The 18174-nt window shown below is 39.7% G+C and overlaps 1 protein-coding gene across 2 annotated transcripts in view; it reads right to left on the reverse strand.

Annotated features, from left to right (window-relative positions):
- Positions 1-18174, reverse strand: part of LOC121288057 (transformation/transcription domain-associated protein) — a 211960-nt gene that overhangs the window by 81070 nt on the left and 112716 nt on the right. For both annotated transcript variants that reach the window (XM_041206337.1, XM_041206336.1), the window contains exons 46-49: positions 14126-14272; positions 8753-8952; positions 5547-5668; positions 3281-3494 (exon numbers count right to left, since the gene is read on the reverse strand). In XM_041206337.1, the coding sequence (XP_041062271.1) occupies positions 3281-3494; positions 5547-5668; positions 8753-8952; positions 14126-14272 (683 nt within the window). The remainder of the gene's footprint in view (positions 1-3280; positions 3495-5546; positions 5669-8752; positions 8953-14125; positions 14273-18174) is intronic.

Here is an 18174-nt window from a genome sequence, read left to right on the forward strand (position 1 = left end):
TGATCGACATCAGGAATTGAGAGTGTAAAATGCAGATCCTGGAGAACTTCAAGGGATGTACTCCCAGCCAAATTGGAGTTGGCCATTGATCGGAGGCCAGAGGCGAGCTTTTCTTGGAGGGTGCAGCTAACATATTAAACCAAGTGAGCGCATGTGAAGGAGCAGTACAAGGTAAGTGCATCCTTCAGATTACTTTTCAATTACTGCAGTTTTTATTTGATTTATGGTTTTGCAAGACTGTAATTTCAAAACTTCAAATTATATCACACTTGACTTTTCATGGAGTATTAAAAGCTAAGTCAACTCTTATATAGTTTCGTTGCCCCATTTTTCTCACTTCCTCATTGAAGGGGCTGATCCTTGCAGCGGTCTGGTTCTTTGAATGCTAGCAGTCAAGGATTCGAGCCTGGGACATTCAGGTCTGCATTGGCATAGTAATGCCACTGAAGAGTGCCTTTACTCACTAGAAGTTATATATTTATAATATATTAAAAAATCTTGCATCTTTGCCTATGTCCTGTCAACTTTTACATTATAAATTTCTATATCCACATTTATAATGGTACCATGGATGTGGATTTAGTTAAATGGAGACACAAGTTGGGGTTGTTCTCCTTAGAGCAGAGAAAGTTAAGGGTAGATTTAATATGTACAAATTAGGAGCAGGAGTAGGCCATTTGGCCCCTCAAGCCTACTCTGCCATTTGATAAGATCATGGCTGATCTGATTGTGGCCTCAAATCCACTTTCCTGTCTGCCCCTATACCCTTTGACTTCCTTGTCAATCAAGAATCTATCTAATTCTGCCTTAAAAAATATTTCTGGAGATAGGGATGTTCAAAATCATGAAGGGTATTAATAAATAAGGAGAATCTGTTTCTGGTGGCAGAAGGGTCAGTAATCAGAAGAAACTAATTGAAGGTAACAGATTTATAGAGCCAGCAAAATCTTAATCTAGGATTCTGCTGGCGGTCAAGGGATTGAAATATAAATGCTGCTACCTGCTGCCAATCCGAAGATGCATATGGGTTGAAGGTCTCCACAAACAATCTTGGTTTAACATTTTGAGATGGGCATCTCAGTGATTAGTTGTTTATGCACTTCTGAAAATTAAAATTGAAAAAGCATCTTCTGCTCCTGCCAGAGGTGCAGCTAAGGTTTAGATTTTCTAGAAGGATGATGATGAATACAATATAAGGTGAAGAGTGTGGGGTTTTAGGTTAGGGTTTGTGTTTTGACAAAATTGAAAATTAAGAACATTTCCCTAACATGTGTGGAACAAATTACAGATGTACTTGGTAGCACCTCTTTTAAAATGTGCTATGAGATTGTTAAATCCCAGCTCTAGGAATCAGAGTTAGGGAGATGATACAGATCACTGCACTGCCCACAAGATGTGCTGACTGTCTCTGAGATGCCTTTTGGTCTCTCCACATTTTCTTTCTCTTTTTTTTAAAAAAACTCCCCCCCGCCAAACCCCCGGTGGTTCTTGCAATACCATAATGTTGATCACAGTAAAGCAGCGTTTATATTGGCCAGACAAAAGCAAAATACTGCAGACATGGGAAATCTGAAATAAAAACAAAATTCTGGAAGTACTCAGCAGGTCAGGCTGTATCTATGGAGAAGAAAAAGAGCGACAACAGTCTTTAATGTCATTGCAAAGAAGGATGGCCAACTGCATTGCTAACATTAAGTCAAGAGGGCATGATAGAGAGGGTACGCCTGATTTTGTATGTATCGTATGATCATATAATTATCAGAATAAACGTTTTATGTTGCACAAAAATTTATCTTTTCTATAATTGTTCGTTTCTTGAACATTTATGGTGGCGCCCCCATCTCCCCCCCACCCCCATATCATTTCCACACCTAGGTGTGGCCCTCCAACCAGAACATCCGCCCACCCCTGGATTAGATGAAGTAAGGTGGCAAGAGGCTCATGTGGAGCACAAACACCAGCACAGACCAGATATTGTTCAAATGGGCTGTTTCTATATTGCACATTCTGGGCAGGATTTTGCCCTTGGCAGGGGTGTTCGGCAGGGGCGGTCGGGCAGCTGAATGCCACCTGCGATCGGCTCTGCACAGCGATTTCACGTGGACGGGCCAATTAAGGCCCACCCTGTGTGGATTGCGAGCGCTTCAATCTCCCTGAGGTACAGACTCTGTCACATGAGCTGGGGTATGTTTTTAATTCCAAAATTAAGTTTTTATTTAATGTTTATTTGCTTTAGGAAATCTCATCCCGTTCGTGGATGAGGTTTCAAAAAAAAACGTAAAGGCCACTTGGCCTTTTTGCCTGCCCGCCAACTGTAAGGTTGGATGGGCTGTGTCAATCTGAATTTAATTAGCTTGTTAATGGCCTGAATAGGCCTTTTAGTTATTGGTGGGCGCACGCCGACGAAATAGTGCTTGAGTGTGCGATGATGTCGGGACACACACCTGATGTCATCGCGCGTCCTTTTACGCTTGGTGTTTTTCGCGCCTGCACACCGAGGATAATATTCTGCCCTCTCTGTAATCTTAATCTTAACCCTTAAACAATTTTAAACCTGATACTTCAAATTATAATACTAATAATTTTAGTGTAAGTGCATAGATTATAAAGTGAGATGCTAACAGTTTTCCAGCAAGAGGTGCTGGTTATAATCAAAAACCTGAAGGGTAACAGTTTACTCTGTGCTAAAATGGCAGAGAAAGCACAACAGCTTTAATGCTCTGGAAGGTTGTAAGTTTTAGAGTTTTTTTGTGTGTATTCCCTGAAGCTCTGAAGTTGGGGGATCTGCCACATTTTGCAAAAGGTCTCTTACAATTTATGGTCTCTTACAATTTATGCAATACATCAGCTCACTTCTCCAACTTCATGGAATTCCAGAGACCCTACACGAGAAAAAAAATCACACAAAAACATACAAAGAACTTTATACTGAAATATAGTAATTTGTTAAATGGGGTTATTTCATTTTCACATCAAAAAATGGATTGTATACCTTGGTGATTTTTTATTTTGCTCTTCATTTAGTCACCAAACTGACTGTAGTAATGTACAACAGAACCCCCGGTTTTAACATAGAAAATAACTAAACAGATTTCTTGATTTCTGCATCTCCCAAGTCTGGAAGAAGAATGCATTTAATTCAATTTCTTAGCAGTTTTTCTGTATCTGTCTCTCTCCTGCAATATTTCACGTTTCTAAATTATTTGGTGCAATTTAAACACCCCCTCTGGAAATCTGTGAAAATAATAAACAGATAGTGTGACAGCCACTCTTCCCTCACCTCTATACACTGTTTGATCCAGAAATGGCTACCCATGGCCTCCCAATTTTGGGAGCAGGTAATGTACAGTAGCCGATCATACACCCGGCGCCTCATGGAGTTATCGAAAACTTCGAAGAATTTGGCCCGAATGTGGGGTTGGCAACACCGCAATCCCGCCAAGAATGCTGGCTCTAGCTTCGCAGTAAGCTCACTGCCAGAGAGGTTTTCATCCCTGCATTGGGCCACAAAATTACACTAGTCAACGAGTGCAGAGTAATTAAGAACAGTCAAACAGCAATAAAGATACATCAATCTGTGCCAGTTAAATAGCATTTTAATTAGAATCATGGAATAGTACAGGAGATTGTCATTCGGCCCATTAAACCCATTCCAGCTCTTCAGCTGAGCCAATTAGTCCTATTTCCCTGCTTTTCCCCCCAATAGACCTCTAAATACTTTGATACTGAATAGTTTGATTCAGAGGAAAAAGGTATCTATTTCCAAAGCATAGGAATAGGAAGAGGTTATTCAACCCCTTGAGACTATTCCATCATTCAATCAGATCATTGCTGCTCTGTATCTCTACTTTATTTACCCATCTTTGTTCCATTATCCTAGATACCTTTACTTAATAAAAAGTGATCAACCTCAATCTTGAAAAAATTAGCTGACTCCCAACATCCACAGCCTAAACTATCCTGTATATATAAAACTTGCTTGCCAATTTCACTCCTAAATAGGCTGGCTCTAATTTTGCCCTGGATTCTTCCACAGAGGGAATTGTTTCTTTGCATCTATCATATTGAATCCTTTTCTCATTTTTATGCCCTCACTTAGATCACCCCTCTAAACTCAATAGAATACATGCCAAGTATGCGCAATCTGCCCTCATACTTCAACTCATTAAGCCCCAATATTCTGCTGAATCTGTGCTGCAACCTCTTCGAAGGGCAATATATTCATCTCAAGTTGAGATGCTCTTTGCATTCAACCTTTGTATTGTCACTCCAGTCCTCAAAATAGTAATTATACTGTTGTTTCATTTTTTTGCTAAGAAACCTGGATAAGCTTTGATTGCATCGATGTGAAACTAATTCTTCCTCAATAAGAACAAACAGAAAGAACTGATAATCAGACCACTGAAAGCAGCAGCGAGGCTGAGAGTCATTACTCAGAAAATAGAAATAACAGCAAAACAGCACGAGAGACTAAGTGGCAAGCAGCAAATAAGAAGAAGCATATGGAATACAAACACCAGTATCGATAAAGCAATGAAGAAATATGAAGCGACCACAGACAGGATTCCAACCAAACCAGTGATAAGTAAGCACAGATTGGTCAAAACTTAGAACTAAAAATTAAAATGAGGACAAGGAATAGAGAAGCCCAAAGGAGAGGGGTACAAACAAGAATGAGGCAGGAGAGAGGGAAGGGTCGAAGGCAGCGGTGGGCAGAAGAGGGTCAAGGGTTGCAAGATAGGGACCAGGTTGACGGTGACAGGAGATGGGGAGCAAGGTCAAGACAGCGGTGCAGAAGGGTGAGTGAGGGCAAGAGGGGAAGAGTGAACTAGGTGGGGGAGATGAGCAATCAATGAATCAAAAACGATGTCCCGCTTGGAATTTATCTGCACACTATTCCCTTTCTTGAGCTTTGAACCTACTCTTTTAATTAATTCTTTTGTTCCCATATTATCTATGCCAAGATAAATTGTCTGTTTATTCTGTGGGAAACATGGGATTTAAAAAAAGATTTCAAAGTCAAACCACTTTTAACAGTGATTCAGGTCATAAAATGCATCATCTAAGAGATATGGGAATATTTTAGTTAACAGATCCTCCTCCTAGGCTCCATGTTAATCAACATATAAAATAAAATGCAATGCAACACATCTGGAAACATGCTGTCAGGTTGTACACTTTGAACAGTGAATTATCATTTATAAAATAAGGTTTCTTTTCATCAAGATTCAAGGTGGGTTGAAAAATAAATCTACATTCCCACCACAGCCAAGTCTAACTAAAAAAGAGATGTATAAACTAGTCTGATTCTATAAAGTTATATACTAGATGCTAGCTCACATAGTTAACCTTGGGTTTCATGCAAATAGCTGCATCTGATCTGCAAATTATTCTTGTGTTTAACACAAATTAAAATACAGACAAAAACTAAGTCATACTGCATTTTCAAATAGAATATAAATTACACTGGCCTCTCGAGAGCATGGTGCAAAGTCAGAAGTGTGCAAACTAATGAAATGTAATTTTTGATTAATTACTACAATTACCTATAGACATAGTTAACAAGGTCCAGGAACTGGGCATTTAATTCAAGGTCATCTGGAAAGCGTTTTTCAATGTAGGTCATCATTTTAACCAGCAAAATGGACTTCTCTCGCAGCGTAGGTGTCTGCACAGAATAGAGAAATGATTTATTCTGCCATTCTTTTGTTCTTGGCACCGCCTCCCCCACCCCACCACCCAACACAGCAGATTCCAAATGCTTCACTTGGAGAAATAGGAATGGTAATAAACACATCACTGAAAACAAACCAGAGACCAGAGACAGGCAGGAGGGCACGAAAACATTAACCAGTGTCAAACATAACAACCTTAGCAACAGAGCAGGTCACCGCTGAACCTGAATTCAAATCTAGCATTGATTGTCAGCCAAACTTGCTCTCAGTTGATTTTTTTTTAAAATCATATTCAGTACCAGCTGATAGTCTGTGACAGCACATTACTACACCTGGTATGGGGAATGGGAGGCATAGGAATATAATTTGAAAAAGGAAATTGATAAGCGTAAAGCTCATAACGAAATAACTGCCCACTGTTCTAAACCACTTAACACAGAGAGCCCAGAATTTAATAAGCAGAGCATTGCATTAATGTGAAGTGGTTTCCAATGCTCCTATGATTCAGCAGTCAGGTGGATCAGAGAGCTCTCAGTAGTCTGCACCACCAATAAAAGACACCAGTGTGCCACCAAGAGGCAGCTGCACATCACTTCGGCTTTGAGCCGGATGCTGTATAACTGCAGTCTGGTGCAAAATGACAAGTTTAAGAATATTCAACAGCTATGTATTATTTGAGGACGTTTTAATGTTCATAGAATCATAGAATGGTTACAGCACGGAAGGAGTCCATTCGTGTCCATGCCAGCTCTCAGGCAGCAACTCGCTTTGTCCCACTCCCCCGCCTTTTCCCCAGCCCTGCAAATTTCTCTTCAGATAAATATCAAATTCCCTTTTGAAAGTCTCTCGAGTCTGCCTCCACCACACTCTCAGGCAGTGCATTCAAAATCCTGACCACTTACTGCCTTAAAAAACAAGCTTTTCCCCATGTCGCTATTGCTTCTTTTGCCAATCACCTTAAATTGATGTCCTCTGTTCTCAATCCTTCCACCAATGGGAACAGTTTTTCTCCATCTACTCTGTCCAATACCCTCATAATTTTGAACACCTCCATCAAATCTTCTCTTCTCCAAGATGAACAACCCCAGCTTCTCCAATTTATCCTGGTAACTGAAATTCCTCATCCCTGGGACCACTCTCAAATCTTTTCTGTACCCTCTTGAATACCTTTACATCCTTAATGTTGGCACATTTACTGTTCACATTAGCTCTCTTTTCAGATTAAAAATTAATTGATGTCAAAAACTGTTTAAAAAAAAGTGCAAGTACACAGATTTGACCCAGACAGCACTACACTTCAAATTCTACATCAAGACTGCTTACTTCCACCTCCACAAAATCACCAGTCTCTGTCCTTACCTTGCCATTAGCACCACTAAAACTCTCATCTGTCCTTTTACCATCTCTAGACATCAACTTCTCTAGCGCCCTGCTCATCAGCCTTTCATTCTCCACGGACTCCAATATTTGAAACAACTGCAAAGATCCTGGTCTGCATCAAGTTCCAACAGTCCTGTCCTCGATGACTTACACTGTGCACCAATGCAAAGAATCTAAAATTTGCACCTCACCTCTCCCATTTCGATCTTGGTAATCTACAGCCCAACATTCCCTCCCACTTCCTTTAGCACTGGCCCTTTTTGTGCAGACCCCCACTCCCCCATCAGCACTGGCCAGTCCTTTCCAAACTCTTCTGCCTTGCCATCTTTAAAAAACTTGCTCAAAATCTATCCTTACAACCAAGCTTTCAGCTCCCTTTCCTGACTCTCTCCACGATGCTTCATTATCCATCCCATTGCTGACTTTTTCTCCAATCCAACCCAACCCATTAAGTGCCTTTACAAGCTTAAATGCATTACATAAATGCCTGTTGTTATTTCTAGATGGGAATATAGTGCAGGAGTCAGCAGCGTGATGCAGAATTAATTGGTTTCTTTTCTCCCCCCACCACCATGCCCCCCGCTTCCCCCAGTCCGAAATTATTTCCGCTTTAAAGAGTGTAAGTTTCATCGCACATAATTAAGGAAAAGTCAAATCCTAATAAACCAGAATCACTTGCCAAAAGACAATGTTTAGATCACAAATGATGACTTAATATTGCAAATTTTACTCTTGTCCATTTAATTATTCATGCTAGAATAGAATCCATTTACACTATTAACGTACAAAATATGTTGTAACAGTTAATTTGCAAACGATAATGATCCTGTATTGATTTCCCATGTGCACAGCAATAAAACCAGTGATGATTTATGTTTGGGTCAAGAATGAGTAAGAAGGGAATAACACAGTCTATGGATGCTCTGCACTTAGATTATTATGGCTTGTAAATTAGTCACACAGTGTGGTGCTGAACCACATGAACAACCCTGGCTGTGCTGAATAAGAAGTGGGGACATTGCTGGTTTCAGCTTTTCCAGCCTTAGGAAAGTTTCCTTCTCATCGCTTTCCAAGGATCCACGCTAGAAAGCATGGGCCTGTGGGAAATAAGGCGAGCAGAGTATTGGGCTCCACTGCAATAGTGAATAGGTGACCAGCTTCTAGGCTCACACACTAAGAACAATCACTTGTTCAAGGTGTCAGAAGGTTGGCAGTGCCCTTAGTGTCACCTTGCAAACAAAAAAGGGAGAAAACTAGGGAAAAAAACTTACGTTTTGCTTGAAGCAAATGCCTAAACCAATGCCTCTTTTGGTACAAATGACTAAATGGACATAAAAGTGCTTTTTGCCTAGGTTGTTCAGTGCTGAAACTATACAAATACAATGAACACAAATTAAAATCTTTTTAACAAAAGAAGTATGAGTGACAAAAACTGGCCAGTTGACTGCATATTAGATTTTAAGTGCTTGCTGCCATTAGCTATTATTAGAGTTTTACATTATTCAAATGACAAAGATTAATAAATGCTACACAGATTCAAACATTTAGTTGAATTCCAGTTTATACTATTTATGAGATATGTATTTTGCAGAACTTATGAAATTACATTTTGCAAATCACAAAGTAAATTCTTGTACTCAACCACACCAACTGTGACTTTAGCTACGTATTACCTATTTACTGGTAAACATTCTCACCTGATTTACTGCCATGGGAGAATTATTCTTCACCCACTCCTCAACTATTTTCACCACAGCTCTTAGAATCTTAGCATCGGGTGATTTCTCAATGAGAGAGGTCAAGATGACTTGAATGAAATTCTTCCTCATTTCCATGCTCATTACAGCAAGGCGTGTTTTCACAAGCTCCAGACTTAACATGATCAGCTCAACAGTGACTGAAAAAGAGACATTTATTTCTCCCTTGTTAAAACAATTCAGAAAAAGCAGTGCAACAGGCTCCAAGGTACAGTACACTAGCAAGAGACAGATGCCACTTTAAATTGCATAGCAGGATAACTATCTGGCCTTTGTAGTATTTTATTCCAATTTCAGAAATTCATAATTCCAGAAACTATGCTTCATTGAAGAGGGGCATGCATGTATTTTCAAATATTTAAATATAAACAAGACTTCTGCATAGAGCACCACCTAGTGGCATGGTAATTGCCCTTTGTCACGAAATTACAGAAGCATGGAAAGATTTACAGCACAGGAGGCAGCCATTTGTTCCATCATTTGCATGCCAGCCAAAAAAGAGCCATCCAGCCTAATCTCACCTTCCAGCTCTTGGAGATGCACTTGAGGTAATGGACCAAGTGCTTTTTTTTTGCCAAATGTGAAGAGGGTTTCTGCTTCTACCATTCTTTCAGGCAATGAATTCCACACCTTACCACGCTTTGGATGAAAAAATTACTCCTCTGCTCCCCTCGAATAATTTTACCAATTACTTTAAACATATGCCCCCTAGTTATGGGCCTCGCTGAACATGGAAATAGGTTCATTCCTATCCACTCTATCTAGGTCCCTCTTAATTTTATATACATCAATTAAATCATCTACTGCCTAGATTAAACTTCAATTGCACTGTCATTTTAATGTTGATGTGAAGAGATGCATATTAAGGCAAAAACGGCAGTGTAACTCTGTACTCAGGTGCCAAATCTGACTCCTGACTGTAATAAAATTAAGTAGAGCAAATACCTTCTGCAAGAGATTTAAAAAAGGCAGGCTTGAAATTAACATGGCACCTTTCACATCCACCAGACATCCCAAAGTGTGCTATGGCCACTGAAATACTTTTGAATTGTACTCACTGTTGTAACAAGATCATCTTACAAAGGTAGATAAGTCCAGTTTGCTGTGAAGTCAGTCACTCTGTTGCATACTTTATAATTTAGTTCAGAGTCTTTTGATGGTACAGCAGAGATATATTTAAACAAGGGTGGACTCCCGAGAAAAAGCAGCAGGTATTGGGGGCTGACCTGTAGCTTGGTCAATGAGGTGGGTTTTAAAGAAGGTAGAGGAGTAGATGGAAGTCAAGAGGCAGCAACATTGAGAGGGGAAAATCCTCTAGATGGTTTGAGGCATGGTCATTAATGGTGAGACAAAGTGAAAGAGTGGAATGCGGCATTTGAGGAAGGTTTGTAGGGCTGAAGGAGGCTACAGAGCTTGGACACAGTGAGACTATGACATCTCAGAATCTTGCAAGTAGAGTGAAAGAAACAAATCAAAGACAGAAAATAATTCAGACAGTGAGAACGTCCTCGAGGGGCTCAATGTGGACAAAAAAGTGCTGACATTAAAACATGCTACAAGGTTACTTTTCAGTTGCTTCGAGGTTGGGGCTGCTTTGATAATTACAGTATATGGTAATGATGCAATGAGCAAATTAGCACTCTGTAGATTAAATTTCTGTTTAGACATTTTCCCACTTTTGACCAAGAAACAGATTAGCAGCTGCTAAGTAAGATTGCTTTATTTTTGGAAGCACAAGGGCCCCACGTAAAAGGAGCTATCTTTTAAACATGCCAAGTCAATTAATGAAATTCCTCATAATGGGATCACCACCCTGTGCCTTCAGTGGGAAAAGATTTTGTTTGCTTTGATCCACTCAAGACTTGAGCCTTTCACATCGATAAACCTCATTATGATGCATGATTTACACACAACTAAAGAATTCTGAAATATTAAAGATTATTTCCACTATTAGCACATCGCAATTTCAAGCATCATGAAACATTTTTTTTAATTCTCATCAAAAACACTTCAAAATCTGAAGCCAATCGTTAAAATACAATAAAAAGAGTGGGAGCACTAAATGTAAAACATTGCTTGCAGTATTTATTGGGATTATAATTGTGCAGGTTAATAAAAATCCCATATTGCTACTAAATTAAATTGGAGATCAATGCAAATAGCTACAAGTCAAGCATTTCTATAGCACCTTTCACAACCACAAAATGTCCCAAAGCAGTTTACAGCCAATTAAGTACTTTTCGATGTGTAGTCACTGTTGTAATGTAGAAAACACTGCAACCAATGTGAGCACAGCAAGCTCCCACAAATAGCAATGTGATAATGACTAGATAATCTGCTTTTGTGATGTCCATTAAGGGATAGATATAGTCCAGGCCACCGAGGATAACGCTCTTGCTCTTCTTCAAAATAGCGTCATGAGATCTTTTATATCCACCCAAGGAGACAGAAGAGGCTTTGGTTTAACATCTCATGTTAGAGATGGCACCACCAAAAGTGCAACACTCCTTCAGCACTGCACTGGAGTGTCAACCCTGATTTCTGTACTCATGTCCCGTAGTGGGACTTGAATCCAAAAACCTTCTGACTCAAAGGCGAGATGCAACTTATTTAGCCATGGTTAACAAATTATAATGAAAATCAAAGATCAACCAAGTCCTACCCAGCACCTGAGTGCCCGCATACCTCCCTTGGCCTCAATGGGCCCTAGAAGTTACAGCTTGTCAAAATGACAATCAATGTGCTTATTAGCAGGTGGGCAGACTTTCATCCCAGCTGTCGGGCTTGATAATGAAGTCAGGGTGATAAAGGCCAAGAATGAGAAAAGACATTCATCAAGCTTCAGTTGAGGCTCTTGAGATTGCCTGCATGCATCAAGGAGTGTTTGGTTTCAGGCCTGAAGTGCCAAGTGCATAGCCTGAATAATAAGCATTCGAAAAGCTATTAATTTTATATGATTCAAATTTACAATATTCAAAACAGAAGTCATTGACAATATTACCTGTAGCCACTAAACACTGGGAATGCCTAACCCGATATCATCCCCAATTGCTTAGTAAAATTTAGATACAAAATGATTACACTGCCATCTCTCTGTCCTTGTTCCCTGCATTGACTCCAGGCAAGAGATGATGCTCATTTCACTATTCTACTTGCTTCTAACAAAATGATGCTCCTATTGTGATAATTAAGAATTTACATAATTTCTCTTGCAGATCCTTATAACAGATTGCTGTTTAGATCATTATTTATTCTGCTATACTGCAGCCTACAAGGGAGCTATAATTTCTTTAGTCTGGGTATCAAAAGAACCTACTTCATTTGTGGTTTCTTTGCATTCCTTTATTTTCAGGAACCACATACATCATCCACCACCCATCCTAGAATTCACAGATATTTATAATTCACAGCAATATGACTTTGCAGAGTACAACACTTAACTGGAGGGTCACGTTAATTACTACAGAATAGAGTCTGCAACTACAGCAATGCTTTGGCAAAAAAGAAATGTTCCACTTGCATCTGTTACTCTCCCAATCTCAAATACACCAACAGGCAACGGTTCAGGACTTCAAACTTGAGGCTGTTAGAAATGTTGAACACTTGAGGCTTGGTGCCTCTCAAAAGTGATGAGGAGGAAAGATAGGCATCTATGTAAAGTGTTTTGAAAAGTGCATTGTCAATTAGTATAACATTAAATCTAGATTTGAATACATGTTGAAATTTCACTATCTTTACAACATGATAGACTGCCTCTGCAATAACCACAATTTAATTAACACTTATGGCTGATAAATTACTGGAGTTTGCTTCAGGCACATTAATCCTCTGGCAAACATGTTTGAAACTCTTAAGTACCTTGTTCCAGAACTGATAAGGCAGCGTAAATGGTATTCATCTAACTTTCATCTTTACAAACATTAGCTCCCCAATGGTCAACTCATCCTACGCTGCTAATCATCCTTCTTTCATGTTCCTCTCCACCCCCAAAATTTCTTCTCTCCCATTAAGGGTACTGCTTCATGCTAGGCTACAGTTCCAGAGGGCAGCCCACCTGACAGCACTTCACTTAAAAGGTCAATCTCCATGCATTATCTCAATGAGCATCAAGAGGTTCATTCAGGCAATGGTGGGCAAAGAAGCTACCACATTTGCCGTCAATCCCATTCTTGCCTGACATCAATACTATCTGCAATGGCAATTGGGGGCCACAAAGCCTCTGCCTCAGCAGCTTCATTAGCCAAACACTGCCAGGGAGGCAGCAATAAAGTCAAAATTAGTCAATGGGTAATGCACTTGCCTTGAGTCAGAAAGTTGTGGGTTCAAGTCCCACCCTGGACTCGAGCAGTTGACTTTCCAGTACTAAAGGAGTGCTGCACTGTTGAAGGTGCCATCTTTCAGATGAGATGTTAAACCAATGTCCCACCTGCTGTCTCAGGTGGACACACAAGAACCCACTTGAAAGAAAACAGGGGAGGTTCTGGCCAATATTTGATTGCTCAGCCAACCTCCTTGAGCCCCATATTCAAGGTGTAGACCCTCTGGTGCTCAGACACCCAATTATTTTTTAATATCCTAGCTCCACAACCAGCGGCTGCTCGTTCAGCCATCATCCCTCCTACCTCCCCTTAGCAACTTCACCCCTTCGATAAATCTCTTCAAGACACTTTCCGATTAGCTGCTTGTTGAATCTAATCTTCTCCCATACACCACCACCCACCCAGTTCCATGTTCATTTTCTAATCCACTATACATTTGCTAAGGTGCCTCGAGACATCTCTTTGTGTAATGAGTGCTCAGGAGAAATGAAAGTTATTCTGGGAACTCGGGCAATAAACACACCATGTCCCTTTTGCTGCACAGATATCACCCTGACACCAGAAATATAAAGGGATGAACTCAAATTATGAAAATATGTAAGGTGCCAGTTGAGATCTATTTTATAGCCTGCAGACCAATAGCAAACATTTCCAAAGCATTCTTGGGCAGTACATCAATTTAATATAAAACTCATTGCCGACAAACCATCAATGAAAACATTGTGCAAGGCATTGTGAAATATAAAATGTTTATAATCATCTCCATTTTTCTCATATCTTCATACCACTGTACAAAAATTACATTGGCCTACAGATCAAATTGAGCTGCTGGAACAGGCAGTAGACTACGGTTGATTCCGAAGCTGAATGATGCTCGCTCCCATTCTTCGAAGCAATGTATTTAGTTTTATTGCAATAGCATCACAACAAAATGACTTTCAGATTTCCTTCCCAGCCTCAGAGGGTGAAATAATATTGAAAGTAATGTCATTACCTGTATTGGTTTCAGAGGCCCCTGGGGTCGTCTGTGGGTTCAGATGATCTCTCACCATCTTCTGTAGGGAACGCATGAAGACAGAGATGAGACGGTCAATGTAACTGGGGTTGTTGCTGCAAGCAGACTTCAGGATCATCAGGGTGCCTGAAGTTCAAAAAGGCAGAATGTAAGGTTAGAAGCAAACCTTTATAAAACACTTACTATGTTTCAGCCAGAGTAGTGTGTTCATTTCTGAGCAAAGTTTAGAAAGGGTGCCAAGGTCTTTAAGAAGGTGCAGTGGGGCGTAACAAGGTGGTACCATCGATAACAGAGTTTAAACTGGAGAAGTTGGGAATGTTCTCCTTAGAGTAGAGACAGTTAAGAGGAGATTTGAAGACGCATTTTTGAGAGAGCAGGTAGGGAGAAGCCTTTTTCACTGACAAATTGGTTGGTAACCAGAGGGCATAGATTTAAGTTAATTGGCAGAAAAGCCAGTGGGGAGATGAAAATGCTTTTTTTTGTAAAATTGTTGAAAGTCATTATCAGGAATGCGCTGCCTGCCTGAAAGGTCAGTGGAAACAGATTCGATAATAATTTTTTTAAAAAACTGGACAAATACTTAAGGGAAAATCTGCAGAAAAATGGGGAAAAGAGGAGTAGTGGGACTAATTTTGTGTAGCTTCCTCAAAGAACTTTAAGCAGTGAGTTATAATGATCTAGAAAGCATTGCCTGAAAGAATTGTGGAAGCAAATTCAATATTAACTTGCAAAAAGGGAATTGAATAAATACTTGAAGGGGAAAAATCTGCAGGGCTATTGAAAGACAGCAGGGCTGGAAGACTAATTGGTTAGCTCTCTAAAAGATTCTTGTGCTGTACGATCCTAGAAATCTCTCAGCAGTTACAATAAGCAATATACACTTGTTTCCAAATGCAAACCATAAGACTGCAGTTTCAATCAACTCTAAGGCATTTTTATTGATTTCCATTGTTTTATCTTAACAGGTCTGCCCAATCTCCACATTAGATGCAAAGCTACAGGAACTGATTCTCAATTATAGGATATTTTATGCCAAGCCTTGAATGACACACGAACAGATTTCTCTTAGCCTTTGAGTTGAGCAGGAAGAACTCTCAAAGCCACTCATCACACTTTTAAATGTCTCAAGAATACTTCACATGATCAGTGTGCTTTCAGTGCAGTGATTGCTCTTCTGGAGGCACAGTGTCACACTGCAGCACAGCATAATCCCACAGACAGGAATGAGATGAATGGCAAGTGCATTGAGTTTTTCTTTTGGAGGGATGTTGGCCAGGATACCCAGAGAATTCCCTGCTCTTCTTCACATAGTGACAAGGGATTTTTAGGATTGGTAGCTTGCCATCAACAAAAAGATTTGGATTAACCAACTCTGTACAGACCAGGAATCAAATCTTCTGGTACCTTGATTTATTCAGCCATCAGAGAAGTGGTAGTGCAGTGGTTATGGTGCATGACCAACAACCTAGAGGTCAAGTGCTCAAATTCCAGGGCAAGCTCTGAAATGGAATTCAACAAATCTGGTCATGTGTGGGATACATTAGAAAAATGGCCACAAGTGCCACTGATTGGCATAAAAAAATCTCACATGATCCACCAGTGACCTTCAGGGATGGGAACTGCCACCCCAACACTCTCACTCTAGATTATGTGCAACTCCTGTTCTATACAACTTGATTGACCCATCACCTTCCCAGGGTGTCTCAGGATAAGTAATAAGTGCAACCTCGCCACATCCCAAGAACAAAAAGCTTCCACAATGCATACTTCCTGATTCTATTTTATTTTAATTGATTGCACATTCAATGTCAAAAGAAGATCAAGCATGGTGGTGAGGTGAAGCATAACACTAACACTTTATAGTTAGAAAGCATTTCATGTTAAACACTCAGATGCTCTTGCTTCGCAACTGAAATGTACTAAAAGCACTGTGAAAGGGTCGACCTGTAGGTTAAACCTGAATCAATCAGCTGCATTCATCTGCTAAATTTTATAGGCTAGTGGTCATTTTACGTTTCACGACTAGTATATGCTTGGGTTTCAAACCTCTCAAAAGTTTGCACACCACGAGCCCTGTTAAGTGGCATACTTGGGAGACTCAGATTTGACAAGCTGACAAGTGGCAAATTGCCAATTCCTAAACGAAAATTACATCTGCCAGTACTGATCACTGAGTTGGATGGTGAAGGACATTTGCCATTTAGAGGAGAATGCATTATGACCTGTTGTGCAACTTCACACCTGCTTTACTGACAGAACCAATTCAATGCCATAGTGTAAAGAATTTACCAAATCATCAGCACAACAGGAATATTTCAGAGTGATGGCTGGATGAATATTGATTGACACAGGAGCCTTACAAGCAAATCAGATACTGTTATATTACAATTTTAGCAGACAGGTTAATGGTATCTAGATGGTTCAATCCAATCAGACACCAAATACTGAGGTTGAAGTTAAAAAACTTTATACCCTGGTTAAATTGCAGTATTATGATTCCTTATTGGATACCTTGAATTAAACATGATTCATTGCAAAAACACAGGAAGAGAGTCAAAGAGTAGGACAAGGGCTGAAAGAATTTTGCAAGAAACGTGGAGAGTTTAAAAAGAGTTGGAAAAACTTCAACAAAGGAATCAGACCAGGATGAGTAGAAACTGTAACAGTGAAGAAAAAATTTACTGAAATAACTAGTGGTAGGTATGAAAGTTAACTAAAAAAAAGCAGACCTGAAGATGTTCATGTAACAGATTCTGGCTGAAGAATGAGTCAAGGCGATGGTAGCCTGGAAGAATAATCTTGGTTATGGTGCTGCTTCTTCTAAGATCTCCTGCAGTTCTTCATTGATTTGCAGCTCTTTTAGCATAGGGACACAATTACAGTTTGGCCTGAGGTTCACAATGATTTCATATTGGAATGCAGATTGCATTAACAGGGTCTTTAAATTATAATGCAGTGCTCAGTCCAGTGCAGGGCTATACACTGTTAGAAACAATTCATTAAGTGTCTTCAAACTCAAGGTGGTACAAAGGAAAGGGAATTTCCTGATAAATATCAAATGCGGGCAGTAACCTTATCCCAAAATCATCAAAAAAAGACAAGTTTGAAAAAAAAATGCTGGAAATAAATGCACAAGACACTAGTCAGCTTTTGAAAAAAACAAGCTAACACTGTGTGGAAAATTCCTTCATCAGAATCACTTTGTATTTTCAGCATCTTCTGTTATGAATAACTTCAAAGCTATAATGTACCAAAACCAACAAAAAGTTTTGCAGGTTCTTATTTGAACTCAATCTCTCTACACACAAACCTTGCTCTCTACACGCACACCTCATTATGTTGGAAACATATCAGGAATTTTTTGGCTAAATGCAGTGCACAACCTCTTGAGCACAGCATCATTTGAAAGTAGCTGACAGGTACCATAGCCAATCAGATTTAAAAATCAGCAGGTGTACAGTTTCTGCCATGAGACCCTAACAGATCAACTTGGTCACGTAGGTAATTGTCTCAAGTTTCCGCAATGACCACCTGTTTGCTTTCCACAATTTGACAAAGTCATCAGACGTTAAGACAACAAAAAGCCATCAAACGCGCAGGATACCACTTTTGCGAGTATTTATTAAACATTTTTTTTCAAAAGGACATAGGAACAGGCGGAAGCTATTTAGCCCTTCAAATTTGTTCCACCATTCAATGAGATCATGATTGATCTGCGGCCTAACTAGACACAGGCTTTTGCCCCATATCCCTTAACTTGGGTTAACAAAAAAAAAAAATCAGTTTTAAATTCAACAAATGATCTAGCATCAATTTTCATTTGTGGAAGAGAGTTCCAAACTTCTACCTTCCTTTGTGTGTAGAAGCATTTCCTAATTTTATTCCTAAAAGATCTGGCTCTAACTTTTAAGGCTATGCTCCAGCAGAAATGGCTTCTCTTGATCTACCCTGCCTAACCCTAACCCTTAAAATCTTCAAAAAATTAATCAAATCACTGCTTAATATTCTAAATTCTATGGAATACAATC

The sequence above is a fragment of the Carcharodon carcharias genome, chromosome 15 (genome assembly GCF_017639515.1).
Source record: "Carcharodon carcharias isolate sCarCar2 chromosome 15, sCarCar2.pri, whole genome shotgun sequence".
Lineage (NCBI taxonomy): Eukaryota > Metazoa > Chordata > Chondrichthyes > Lamniformes > Lamnidae > Carcharodon > Carcharodon carcharias.